General features: G+C 42.2%; 1 protein-coding gene across 1 annotated transcript in view; it reads left to right on the top strand.

Moving 5' to 3' along the window:
* Positions 1 to 14218, top strand: part of dnah9 (dynein, axonemal, heavy chain 9) — a 178718-nt gene that overhangs the window by 32711 nt on the left and 131789 nt on the right. The window contains exons 27-32 of the mRNA XM_065950002.1: positions 1331 to 1461; positions 1546 to 1672; positions 2134 to 2286; positions 4704 to 4829; positions 8708 to 8947; positions 9143 to 9303. Coding sequence (XP_065806074.1) covers positions 1331 to 1461; positions 1546 to 1672; positions 2134 to 2286; positions 4704 to 4829; positions 8708 to 8947; positions 9143 to 9303 — 938 coding nt within the window. The remainder of the gene's footprint in view (positions 1 to 1330; positions 1462 to 1545; positions 1673 to 2133; positions 2287 to 4703; positions 4830 to 8707; positions 8948 to 9142; positions 9304 to 14218) is intronic.

Genomic DNA, 14218 nt, shown 5'->3' with positions numbered 1-14218 from the left:
TCTTCCTCTCCAACTATTATAAATACACGGATTAAGAGCATCAAAATTCACAGAATTCAGAAATTCTCTGTAAAAAAAATGTGGACTTTGTTCAAGTTCATGAAAACAACAACACTCATGAGCATACTAACGACCCCAACCAACTCTAGAAGTCTTTTGGATTCAACTTGAAAGAGCATTTTTTTTCTTGTTTAAAGCCTTCTCTCCAACTCTTTGGCGTGGTTTCAGGAACGTGGTTTCAAGAAAAATTACTGATTGATGACATTTATGGGGTGCTCTGGTAAACTCCCAAGTTCACATGGATCTGAACCATCGTCTGCTACCGATGTTAGAACAATAACTACCATACAACGAAAATACAAGCTTTTACTGGAACACTTCTCGACATACCAGCACAGCCGTAACAACACATTTTACCACTCTAGTGCGCCCCCTATTCCCCATAACCATCATAGCACATGGCACTTAACAGAGCATGCTTCTATAGAGAGGCTGAGATCTCCCTGCAGCAGCTCTTTGCTGCATGTAATCCCGTCATTTCAAGGAAAGTGACAAAAAAGTCTGCTCCAAATGTCCTAACGTCCAGGTGAAAGCAGACTCTTACTGAAAACTGTCAAAATGTTTTGACCATATTTATCATTGGTTATCATCAGAGGGACTTTTTTGTTCTTCAAATTGCTGTATTCATCGTCTGCATTTCTCATGTGAAGCTACTGTTCTAAGATTTGCTTTTTTCTCTCACCGCGGTCTCTCAGCTTTCTGTGTATCTGATTCAAACACTTCTGCTGCAATGCTTATCAGGATGCAGGGTTTTGATTGGTTGAAGGGGATTGCGTAAGATACTTTACAATACATGCATTGTCTGTCAATGTCCCGATCTTTTCTCTGGAGTCTGGCGTAGCTGCTCCTTCTCATCCAGCTATGAACAGAAGAAAATATTTATTTAAAGAAATGTTAAAATGTAAAAATACAATTTAAATGACTTTTTTTTTTTCTAACCCTAGTTGTATTATTTAGGTGAACTCACACAGAGTTGATACTAGCTCTACAGCTATATAACTGAACGCTCTTATGCGTGCAGGTCTTCCCCTGTGCCCTTGTCGTTGCCATATGAACCCAGATAGCTTGACTCTCATAGCTGTTAATTAAGACGGCATTAATTGGCTGGCTCTCTCAGTTTAGGAGCTGAGATTACTCCACTTTTTAATTGCTCCCACGATGATCCAACTGTGCTTAAACCCAGATGTTTGCTATTAAACGGCTGATTCTCTCCTCTCTCTTCGGGGACCCTTAATCTGCTGGCCGGGCTCCCTTGTGGAATGCTTCGCAGGACTCGAGGCGCTTCGAGGGGATTGATGCTGATTTCAAAGAGCTGGCAAACGCCGTGCATCAAACACCCAACGTGGTGGAGGCCACGAATAAACCCGGCCTTTTTGGTAAACTGGAGGACATCCAGAGCAGGTGAGAGGTCCCTGTTTCTTCTTCTTTAGTGTGTTATCAGGGCCTTTTCTACTGGGATTTCACTGACTGTGTGTTTATCTGCAGGCTCTCTCTGTGTGAAAAAGCTTTGGCAGAGTATCTGGACACCAAGCGTCTGGCCTTCCCGAGGTTTTACTTCATCTCTTCCGCTGATCTGCTGGACATCCTGTCTAACGGGACCAACCCACACCAGGTGTCTCCTCTAATTTTTGCCTGAGGGGTGTGATGATTTAATGAGTTAGAAAAGCTTTTTCCACCATGTACAAAAAAACTTTCTGCAAGTTGCTTTTAACAGTTTGATAAAATTGCATCATTTAGCTCTTAAGGTGCGGACTCTTGTTATACCTGCAGTGTCCACACAGGGGCACTGTGGCTCATTATTTTGCAGCCTGCATCAGGATATTGTCTCATGCATTTCCACCTTGAAGAAATAAATCACAGTTAAGCACAACTTGCCACTAAATCTCCCTGAGAGGAAGTTAGCCAGCGTGCTGCAGAACACGGGTCCTGCCCTTCTATAAATGATTCAAAAAACAGTAATGAATTGTTATTTATTTGCACAAGCAGCAGAGAAAGGCCCAGTCAGACTATGAGCTGAGCGTTAATGCAGCTGTGTGTGTGTGTGTGTGTGTGTGTGTGTGTTTGCTTGCTCAGGTCCAGAAGCATCTGTCTAAGCTGTTTGACAACATGGCCAAGATGAGATTTGAAGCAGATGAAGAGGGGAATCCTTCTAAGATCGGTCTGGGCATGTACAGCAAAGAGGAGGAGTACGTCTCCTTTAATCAGACCTGCGACTGCACCGGACAGGTAACATTTTAGCACCTGTCAGCCAAGAAATCTGAGTGCCTCCACAGTGTGGATGCGAATCACTTTCATTTCCACGTCTGGAGAGAACGCCTTGCATTTCAGTTTATCCCTTTTTTCAAATTTTAATATCTTAAAATAAAATGTATTTTGTCAGGCTTGTAGTGAAGGAGAGGAGTTTATTACATCGCTTGAAAGGTTATTTACAAACAACCATGAAAGGAATTCATTGATTTGCTGTCGTACCGTCCTGAAAACGATGAAGTGCAATTAACAATCAGTAATTGAATACTTGTGTATCCCATTGATGTTTTTTTTATGTCACAAGAGAAATGACTTTACACCTTCAAAACACCTACTGCGGGTGTTTTGTGTTAATCAAACAGTTAAGAGTTAACAAATCTAAAGAACATCCACGCTGTACCTGGAAAAGTGCTAAGATGATGAATACCTTAAAGGAGAGGCTGAAAAAACGAGATATTACTACTTTTCTGTTTTCCAAAAAGACAAAATTCAGGATTTCTGAAGACACATTCTTCATGAAAGTTGAGTGATCATCATGTTTGTCCAGATATGTTACACCACCGAGTGAGAAATGTAAAACATAAATCTACTGATGGAAAATACTCTCATTGCTATCTCGTGTTTATCAACTATCGTATGAATGTATCATAAAACAAGATGAGATAGCACTTAATTAATCCTGAAGGAAACTCTATTTTCATTCTCTCTTTTAATTTACACTTTGTTTAACTCTTAACACATGATGTGCAGCAACAGACAAGAAGAAAAACAAACAGAAAGACGACAACAGGCAGGAAACAGAACACATGAATAAAAGGAGAACAACAATTGGTTGCAATAATTCAGTGAGCTGAATCAGTGCATGAAAACCACAATTTTGCATCGATTATCTATACCGCGTTTCCCATTCGGGGTCGCGGGGGCTGGAGCCAATGCCAGCTGTCATTGGGCGTGAGGCGGGGTTACCTCCTGGATTGGTCACTAGTCAATCACAGGGCTGACATATAGACACAGACAACCAGCCACACTCACATTCACTCCTACGGACAATTTAGAGTCAGCAGTTAACCTAACGAGCATGTCTTTGGACTGTGGGTGGAAGCCGGAGTACCCGGAGAGAACCCACACATGCACGGGGAGAACATGCAAACTCCACACAGAGAGGCTCCTGTCTGACCGGGATTCAAACCAGGAATCTCCTCACTGTAACCACTGCACCACCCTGCTGCAGCCCTTAATTTTGCTGTGTCAATATTGAATATTACTCAACTGAACAATTATGTTTGAGGAAGATAAAATACATTTTAAGCATCAGATACTGTAAAATCCGGTGAATAAGACACACTTTTAATACCTATTTTTTCTTCATAAAAGTTGGCTGCTTCTTATCTACCAGTGCTACCAATATACCAGTATGAAATGCTGATACGCTGTGATTACCACGGTAACATCCGCCACCATCACACTGCACGCACCCGACCTGACTGGGAAACATAGCGACACGTACCACCAGTCTGGCTGCTCCCTCCCTCATGCGTTGAAAGCAAACGGTGTGCTGTGCTCTTTTGATTAAAAGACTCCTATATTAAAGTAAACGAATGACCAGCGGTTATTATCATGACTCGCAGGCCGTCTGTATTTCACAACTTTCCCTGCAGGCTGAGAGCTCGACTACCGTACTGTAGCTACTAGGAGAGCAAACTCCACAAAGTGAAAACAGACAGAACTAAAAGAGCGACACAGCTGCACAGAAACTGACCGTTGTAGACGTAGCTGAACACAACAGAAATCGTCACGCAGTAAGACAGTTGACGATCCCTAACAAAAAATAGAAAGTCTTACATTGTAAACATTTAAAATTATACTTTTAAACCAAATTTGTCTAAAAAAATCTACCCAAAATATTTTGAGTTTTAGTCTTGATTAGGATTTTTTTTAAATGGGAAATATGTAGGCTGCATGTGTGAAGTGGTTCTTCTATAAATTATGTCGGTTTAGCTAAATGCAAAAGACATTTATTATCTTTGTTAGACGTTCTGCTGTCCGACTCTCTGTCTTGATGAATGGGACAGATGAAGGAATTCACTTACCTGCCCTTTCCTGTAACAGAAGAAAACATATCAAATATAGACATCGCTATAAGGCAGACTAATGAAATGGAGTCTGTCGACGTTGCCCCCCGGGTTTTGCATATCAAAGCCCATAAATCCATTAATGTTCCATTACGTCCCGTAGTATTTGCATGACTCCACTTCCACTCTAATGCTTATTAATGACCTCATTAAGGTCCATTGATAAGAGGGGCTGTCGGTGCTCACGTGAAACACATTTTAATGATCTTCTGCGTCTATATTAATGGGCCTTTCTCCGGGATTTTCTGTCTGTTTTGTGCTCAGGTGGAGGTGTGGCTGAACCGGGTCCTGGACACCATGCGCTCCACAGTCCGACATGAGATGACGGAGGCGGTGATGGCCTACGAGGACAAACCCAGAGATCAGTGGCTGTTCGATTATCCAGCTCAGGTAAACAGACTCAGCGGGATGTTTGTGTAGATTTAACCGACCACACTCACTTTTTTGGGGATTTTTCACATTAGTGGCCTCGTCCGACATCTGCCGGATTGCCAGCATTATCACGTCTGTGCCTTTTTTTGATGTTTCAGTCCACTGCACACGCTCCCTAATGCTCTACATACACAGATTCTGTTGAATATTTTAAACAGCAAAAAGCATATGACAGTTTGGATAATGGAATAACAAAATCAACTATTTTATTTATAGAGACATTTAATGTTTTGAACGGCAAAATGGCCCGGATTTTGAGGTAGCAAAATGGCCATGAAACCAGCTGTAAAGGGTTTAGATTAGATTACAAGAACTTTATTGGCTGTCCCAACAGTGAACAGTGATTTTTCCTTGTCCCCCCCCACAGCACAACTCCTTAGTCTTTGTGATGTTTAGCTCAAGTGAGTCTCTGGACAAAGTTGTTGACTGACTGCTTGTATTGGGTCAGTGCAGTGGTGCCAGTCAGGTGAGCCACGAGGGCCGTGTCATCTGCATACTTACACCGAACTTCCACCAGATACCTGTGCATTGTGTGTCTGCTGCGGTCCGTTTCAGCTGCGTGCACCCTCGTCCGTCGACACCCACCGGCTGCGTTCTCCGTCCGCAGCACGGAGAGCACAGCTGTCAGCTGGAGTGCCGGGACAAAAGAATTTCAGCGATAATTAAACAAACTAACTGGCGACAGTGCAAGATAATACGATGTATGTGGTATAAAACTCTATATAAACCTTATAGACACATAAACAAACACACAAACGGTAATTTTTCTGTGTCTGTCACTTTGAGGATTGGGATTATGGTGGATTTCTTTTACTGGTTGGGGACACACCATGAATCCAAAAGGTGCTGTAACAGTCTGGTGAGAACCCCACCTTGCTGGGTAGAGCAGTCCTTTAGCACCCTGTCTCTAACCCTGTTGGAGCCCAAGTTCTTGTGTGGGTTGACTTTGTGCAGGATGGAGGTCACCAGCTGTTCATCAATAGTGAGGGCTTGGTGGGTGGAGCTGGGGGTTGGGCAGACCCAGTTGATTGGTGTCCCGCTGCTGTTGTTAAACTGGGTGAAGAGGTTGAGTTTCTCTGCAAAGGAGGTAGAGTCCAGGCAGTTAACTAGTACAGGTTACTGGCTCTGCCCATCCCACGCCTTGCATTTCCAGCGGTTCATTTCCGTGTTTCTGTAGTTGAACTTAGCCAGCCTCGCAATCCGTCTGAACTCTTTCTCTAATTCCCGTTATCCTGAGTTTGTCTCCTTGTAAAAACGCACCTCTCTTCTGGACCAGGCAGATTTTAATTTCCCATTTGTTATTGTTAGGGTGGACGGTTGTTTGTTTGGTGACGGCGTCCTCACAGAATGTAATAAAGGAGGTAAGTACATCTGTCAACATGTTGCGATCAGTCCCTCAGTCATTAAAAAACTAATCCCAGTCAGTCAGTCCAAACAACCTTTTAGTGTTTCAGATTCTTCTTTATTCCAGACCCTGATGGTTTTTGTGATTTTTTGGGTTTACCTGTTTTCAGTTGCGACCTGCACTTGGCAGTAACCAGATGACATTGTGGTCAGAGCGGCCAATAGGAGGGCGTGGTTTCGCAATGTATGCATTAAGGATGTTGCCAAAGAACAAGTCCAGAATGTTCTGCATCCTGGTGGGAGTTGGGACATATTGCTTCATATTGGGCACATGTGTGGTGATGTCACATCTGTTAAAATCCACCAGTAGAAACACTTGCTGCTCTCCAGTTTGATTGACAGCTCCGTTATAACAATCAGCTACTGTATGTGCTCAGCAGCTAGGCTGAAATCAGGCCCTGGTACATATACACTAAGATGACAGTAATCTGGGAGAACTCTGGGGCTAAACAGTGTGGTCTGAAGGAAACGGTAATTAGTTCATAGTCAGTCTCCATCACTCCAGTGTGTTGCCCACTTGCAGTTAATAGCCATGCAGATCTGCCCCCAATCGACTTAGACATTTTTGCCGACGCATGGTAAATTGTCCAACTTAACAGCAGAATAAAGGTTTAAAATAAAGCTTTCTCCTTAATATTCTAAAAGACACTTAATATTATTCATATTTAGGGGTGCAGCTGATCTGACTGACAGCTTGACACGTCTTACCTGTTTAACTCTGCGTGTTACTCGTTTGACCAAAAGTTAGTTTGAGATAGCATTTCCATCGTAGCGATCACCGTTATTGGGTTTAATATCTCAGCAACAGATCCACAGAGTAACGTCCCTAAGACTACATCAATGTGTAAAACATTCTTTCATTCAGACCCACAACATTGAAGAAATAGGGCCCAGGATGAACGCATCTTTGAATTTCCTCTGAAGTTGTACAAGACTGAAGATTTCCACTCACAGAAAGCAACAGTTTATAAAACTGATGAAGGGCTTGAGAGCAATGTTGAAATCAAGTCCAGGATCAATAGTGTTTACTTAATTATAGCTGGTAAAACAAATTACGCAGTGCTGAATCACTCTTTACTTATTTATGCGAGCATCTATTTTTTCCTCGACTGCAGATAAATATTTTAAGAGAAAAGAGTGTGAATCCTTACTGAAGTCAACAGTGTAAGAGTGTTTCTGCAGAGGGACACCTTTAATAAGAAAATAGCTCCGTGCAAATGTGTGTGTTGAGTCCGTGTGTGTGTTCTTCGGCTGTTTATCGAGGCCGCAGCTCATTACGTAGTCAGGTCCTCTGCTGATCCTGGTTCTGCCCTCCAGACACTCTCTGCAGGTGAAGGAGAGCTCAGAGGAGCAGATCAGAGGTTTGACTACCATGAGATCACTGAGCTCAGTATAGACATGATGTCATAGTGTTATCGGTCATAATAGCATGACAAAATCTTTAATTCATACCCAAAAAACAACTACTACAGCTACTTACATACCTTCTCTGGTCCAAACAAATCCAGAGCATTCAGGACCAGAATCTAAAGTTAGAAGGAGGACATACTGGCTGCTGCATTGTTGTCAGAGAAGCCAGCACTTCAACATAGCATGTTTCCTTAATGTCTGATCATACAGTAAGGTCACTTTATCATTTCACTCACTACACATCTTACTGATAATTTTGAAACTTGTTTGGAAACATTTTTTTTCTTCCATATGTTAAAGGTCACATATTATACAAAAACTACTTTCCCATGTTTCTCTAACTCTAATATGTGTCCCTTATCGTCTACAAACCCCCCAATGATGAGAAAAGTCCATCCTCTCCGTCTTCTGCCTGCTTCACTTTTCCAAAAATGTGTGCTCAAACAGGCCGTTAGAAGATTTCCCTTCATGACATCACAAAGGGCAGTAACCCCTCCCCCAGGTGGGTGACACTCCCACAGCTAGGTGTTTGTTCTGCCCTCTGAGTCTGCCCTCTCACCGTAAACAATAGGGCATGGAGCGAGAAAGACCGAGACACCCAAGACCTTCCAGACCTTCTGTGGTCAGACACAGCTCATTTACATTTAAAGGTAGAGAAACAGAGGGGTTCATAGGCATGATCAAATGCAGCATCAGAGTGGATTTAGAACAAGAGCAGCTCTGAGTTTGATTTAAACTGGTTGAAGAGGAGGATAGTATGTGACCTTTAAGGTAAATATGAGGACTATAGGTAGAACCTGTTAGTTTACTTCCTCTTAGTAAGAGAGGGTTTTAGGAGTACAGACAGGACCACTATGGGTAATGGAAAGTTTTCAGACGGTTGGCTTGAACACGCTCATACAAAGGCGGGTTTTCTATTGACTGTCTTCATAAAAGCATCATAAACATGTAGCTATCTATTCTATGTTGTAAAAGTATAGGATTTAAAAATGGTTTAAACGCCCTCGTTTTCTGTTACTCAGGTGGTGCTCACCTGCACTCAGATCTGGTGGACGTCTGACGTGGGCATGGCATTCGCCCGTCTGGAGGAGGGCTACGACAACGCCATGAAGGAGTACTACAGGAAGCAGGTGTCCCAGCTCAACACTCTCATCTCCATGCTGATTGGGCAGCTGACACCTGGAGACCGGCAGAAGGTCATGACCATATGCACCATCGACGTCCACGCCAGAGACGTGGTGGCCAAGATGATCGCTCAGAAGGTGAGGATAAACCCGACCAAGAACCTGAGATATATTTTAATGCATGTCGTTCGAGAGGCTATTACTGGTGAGTATGCTCTAAACATATTCAGGCGAGGTTGGTCATTAGCATAATTAGAGGATGGAGAAGCACAGATTATTTCTGGCTCTTCCTCAGGCTTCACACTCTCTGTGTAACTGTTTTTTTTTAACCAGGTGGAGAACTCTCAGGCCTTCGTGTGGCTCTCACAGCTCAGACACCGCTGGGATGAGAAGGAGAAGCATTGTTTGGCCAACATTTGTGACGCTCAGTTTCTCTACTCCTATGAATACCTGGGCAACACGCCTCGACTGGTCATCACACCTCTAACAGACAGGTACTGACGTTTCACATCCTGGTACAGAAAAAGGTTTTGGTCTGAATAGATCTTACCAGCACACACTCTAAAGGGATCGATTTTTTTTAAATACTCATCTGTTTTGATGCTATTAATGCTAGGAGTTATGCATAATTAGAGATGTAACCACACGCAGTCATATAGCCATGTCATAACCACGATAAACAAGTTTCCATATATAGTACGACAATCACAGAGACTATTTGTGCTGGTCAGATTAAAGATGACTTAATCAGATTGTCTGATAGCTAGGCTAATCGCTGTATGCGCAGATGTAATGCTAAAGTGATCACATTAAATCATACCCTTGAATCTACGCTACTGTGATTGGCTGAATAGGAAGGAGACATCTGATTGGCTACAGACATTTCCCTCCTGAAAAAAATGCATTTGTGAATCTAACCAGGGGAGTCTCAAAAATCCCACACACAAATGCAGTGAGGTTCACAAATGACAAACAGTTTGTAAATGCAGACTGACCAGTTTATATATTTGTGGATTTCTTTTACATATATACAAAACTATAAATATTTGTGTGTGAATCAGAAATACATTTGTGAATCTTATTTTTTTATTTGTGGATTTGTTTTACATTTATATAGAATGAAATATATTTGAGTGTGCATTGAAATACATTTGTGAATCCTTCTGTGTGCATTTGTGAATATTGAGACTGATCGAACTCCATATGTTTGTTTTGATTTTGAACGTCTTGCGTCTACTGCCCCTACTGGCTTTATCGGGAACTGCATCATGGGCAATGTGTCATTCAATACTGCATCACAGCTTTGCAGCTGTATTGATACTGTAAAATCTGCATCAATGCACGTATTGGCAAGGAGCACATGATAGATATATTTCCATATGCATTTTTCGAGCACAGGTCTACCTCTGCTCCTCCTCTTTGTCTGTTACTAGATTGACTGAGAGTCAGTGTGAGACAGCATTTCCAATATGTTGACCGCCATCGTTGTGCTTAGAAAGTCTGCTTCAGAATCCCGTGGATGACATCACTGAGCCTACGTCCGTGTTTTTGCCGTGTATGGTTGTAAAAGTTTATTACTCAGCCGCTTCTTGGAATTGGCGTGCAATGACTCTTGGCGATATTGTGCAAGCAACTTTCTTACTTTCTTCTTTCTTCAGTACTTGATTATGGGGACATTATTTACATGCTTGCTGCTGCACATACTCTTCAGCCCCTATATCATAGCTCGCTTAGCTTTATTACAGGCCACAGTTACAGGACGCATCACTGTGTTCTTTATGACAGTGTGGGATGGACACACTTTCCACTAGAATGGATTATTGTTTCTCCCTTATTTATAAAGCCGTCCTTAATAAACTGCCTTTTCATTTATCATCATTTATTCACTTTAAGGATATTGAATACCTTACTCGATCTCATGACTGCGTCGGTCTCAATACTCCTTTCATGAGTACAGAGCTGGGTAAAACTGCATTCTCATATTATGCTCCATATGAATGGAATAAGCTTCAGGACTCACTTAAACTGGACAAACTTATAACTCTAAAGCACTTTGAACATCTATTGAGTGAAACATTGTCTGAGGAATGCTCTTGTTTTTTCCTGAATGGGTTTTGATTGTGTTTTATACATTGTCTTGTGTTTTGTTGTATTTATGTTTAAGTGCTTTTAGAGGGCACCATTGCAAAAGAGAGTTCTGCTCTCCATTGATTTCCCTGTTTAGATAAAGGTCATATATGTTGGGCCACAAAGAATGCACCAGATGGATCATATGAGGGGTTGTCTTAGCTTCAGAGTTGTCGATGCTGGTTTTAACTTTGATAAAGTAACATCCAAGAAGTTTTACCCCACAGAAAGAAAATCCTACATGGTGGATTTGATATCTTCTATAAATGTAAAATGTAACAGAACAATTGCTGTGAAAATACGGATATAAGTCGCAGTCTGATTTTGAAGGTCTCCCACAGAGAAAAAATGGTTTAAACAGTTTTCCTGCGTTACGATTTCTATCGTGTTCAGCGAAGTCTACAATGTGCAGTTTCTGTGCAGCTGTGTCGCTCTTTAAGTCCATATGTTACTTTTTGGAGTTTGCACTCCTACTAGCTGAAGTATAGTAGTCGAGCTCTCAGCATGCAGGGAAAGTTGTGAAGTACAGACCCATAGCTTGCGAGCTCTCTGCCTGACTCCGCTGGTCACGCGTTAATTTTAAAATAGGAGTCTCTTAATCAGGAGAGCACTCGACAAGGTTTATTTACAGAACAATATACCACTGTAAATACATGAAGGAAAAGTTGGTAAAAAGGTCGCATAGCCAGTCTGCTCTGTGTCTAAGCACAGCATGCAATCAGCTTGCAGTAAACAATGAATGTGGAAGAATTTTCATTCGCGTCAGGTCACCTTCAGTGTGTGATGGTGGCAGCTGTACCCGCTGTAATGACAGCGCGTGTGTCAGCGTTTTGTACTAGTTTATTGGTCGCACCGGTGTTTAAGAAACAACCAACTTTTTAGATTAAAAAATAGGTGTCAAATATGTGTCTTATACACCGGATTTTACGGTAAATAAATATAAAATGTCCTTCACTAAAAGCCAATTAGCCACACATGCTAATGATCTGATGTTTTTTCAGCAGATAGAACTCTGTTTTGTGTCTCTGCTGTCTTAGACTTTGGCTCTTGTGTTTTGGGTTTTGGAAAGACTAAAAAAAGACAACATCCCCCAAACTCATTAAATCCTGAGTATCTCTCTTTCCACAGTCCCCTGCACACAGCGTCAGCATGTAGAGAACCTGACAGGCCTGCAGTGCACTGTTATGGTTGTTAAGCTATGATTGGACAGTCTCTGTTTGGGGAAGGGGTTTAGGGAGCGGTCAATTGCCCAAAGGCTGCAAACTCTTCACTCCTATAAAAAGGGTTAAGTGAAAAAGCAAAAAATATCTCCCATTACGTCAAGTAGAGGTTTATTTTCTAATCAAGTATGCCAGTTTGCCTGAAGCCAATTCAAAATCCATTACAAGAACATTTCAGAAATCCATTTCTGTTGATGAAATTTGGTCTTTTTTTCCTCGTACTTGAAAACAGAGTTGAAGATACCAGCTTCTTATCTAATAATAACCATCTGACGCATTCTAATGATCTGCATTTGAATCATTATGTACACCCACCTCGAGCAAAACCTTTTAGAACAGCTCAGCTCGGCTCTTTACCAGCTGCTTGTTTGTTCACATGCACATGTTTCTGCAGGATTCATGATAAAGTTTTCACCACTCAGAGATGAATACCTGCCTCTCGGAGCCCTTTGGCAAACGGCAGCGCTCGGCTGTGTGGTTTTCAGACTGACCAGTATTCCCTTTGAAGCCTGAACAAACAGAAACAATGGGCTTTGATGGGCGGCTCAGCGGCCGCGTAGCAGGACTTCACCATATGGTGCATGCCCTCGCTATGCCGCGCTGTGACTCACGCAGCTTTCTGTTCAACAATGGAGTGTGGACCAGAGGGCCGGGTGTCAAACACTCAATCCACGACTTGAGAAAGCAGCGAAAAGCGTGTTTGCTTCATGATATTGTCGAACAACTTTCTGAGGAAAAGAGCCAGAAAGAGAGACGGGAACATCTGGATGCTGTCAAGTGAAAACCTGATGTGATTAAACAACACAGCAGCTGAGGATGAAAAGGCCTGTTTTTAGTTTGATACTATTCATACTCTAGTTAATCCTGTGGGATTTTAAAGGGTCAGTTCACCCAAAAAAAGAACAAATTAACATTTCCTTACATGCCTCGAGGCAAGGCACGTTAATTTGAATACCACCTCCCAACAATGACATTCAAAGTCTGCTTTTTCTCTTCATTCCAGATAAAAAAAAGGCTTTAAGATAAGATGTAATGAGGAAAGATTACAAATAAATAACAAGACTTAAAAAGGAATTTAGTCAGAAAGAAGTACCACCGAGAAGTGGAAGATACGGACTAATCATTTAATCTATAAAAGACGCCTGTAAAGACAAACTTTGAACAGACACTTATTTTACAGAGTTTTCTTGTAAAACTACAGCTGAACTTAACCATTAAACTTCACTGAACGATGATGTGATCAGGTCAGCTTTCTCATGAAAAGTTGACTGAAGAGGCCTTTCTCTATTTTCCTTTAACATAGTTTTCGAAAAAGATACTCACAGAATCTAAAACTGGGACTGGTGCTTTATGTATTTAATATAACATTTCCATGAAAGGATGAAGTGCATGATTAATGTTCACTACAGGAAGTCTGTCAGTTTCCCCTCTTAGCACCCTTCATCTCTCGGGGCGGCTGTGGCTCAGTGGAAGAGTCGGCGGTCTCTCAATCGTAAGGTTCAATCCCCAGCTCTTTCATCCACATGTCTGATGTGTGATTGGGCAAGACCAGCTTAATATCGCGATGACGACCAGTTGTTGCTTTTTAAGCTCTAAGAACATCTATCAGGTGAACCTCGAGGTGAAAATGTTTGTGACTCTTGGTGAAGAAAATGTGCTTTTGTCATTATAGTGATTATTAACACAACATTAAAGCATGTGATTTATGATTTACTGGTCGATCTTCATTCCAACCCTCACCTGTGGTCATGAGCTTTGGGCAGTGACCGAAAGAATGAGATTGCGGATACAAGGGCCGAAATAAGTTTCCTCTGGAGGGTGTCTGGGCTCGGCCTCAGAGAGAGGGCGAGGAGCACGGACATTCGGGAAGAGCTCGGAGTTGAGCCGCTGCTCCTTCGCTTTGAAAGGAGCACGTTGAGGTGGTTTAGCCATCTGTTAAGGATGCCTCCTTCACGCCTCCCTTTAAGGGTTTTCTGGGCATGCCCAATTGGGGAGAGGGAAGTCTGGGTTGACTTACTGCGCCTGTTGCCACCGCGACCCAACCTCGGATAAGCGGAAGAAA

Source organism: Labrus bergylta, chromosome 21 (genome assembly GCF_963930695.1).
Source record: "Labrus bergylta chromosome 21, fLabBer1.1, whole genome shotgun sequence".
NCBI classification, from domain to species: Eukaryota; Metazoa; Chordata; class Actinopteri; order Labriformes; family Labridae; genus Labrus; species Labrus bergylta.
This window is presented reverse-complemented; position numbering and strand designations above follow the sequence as displayed.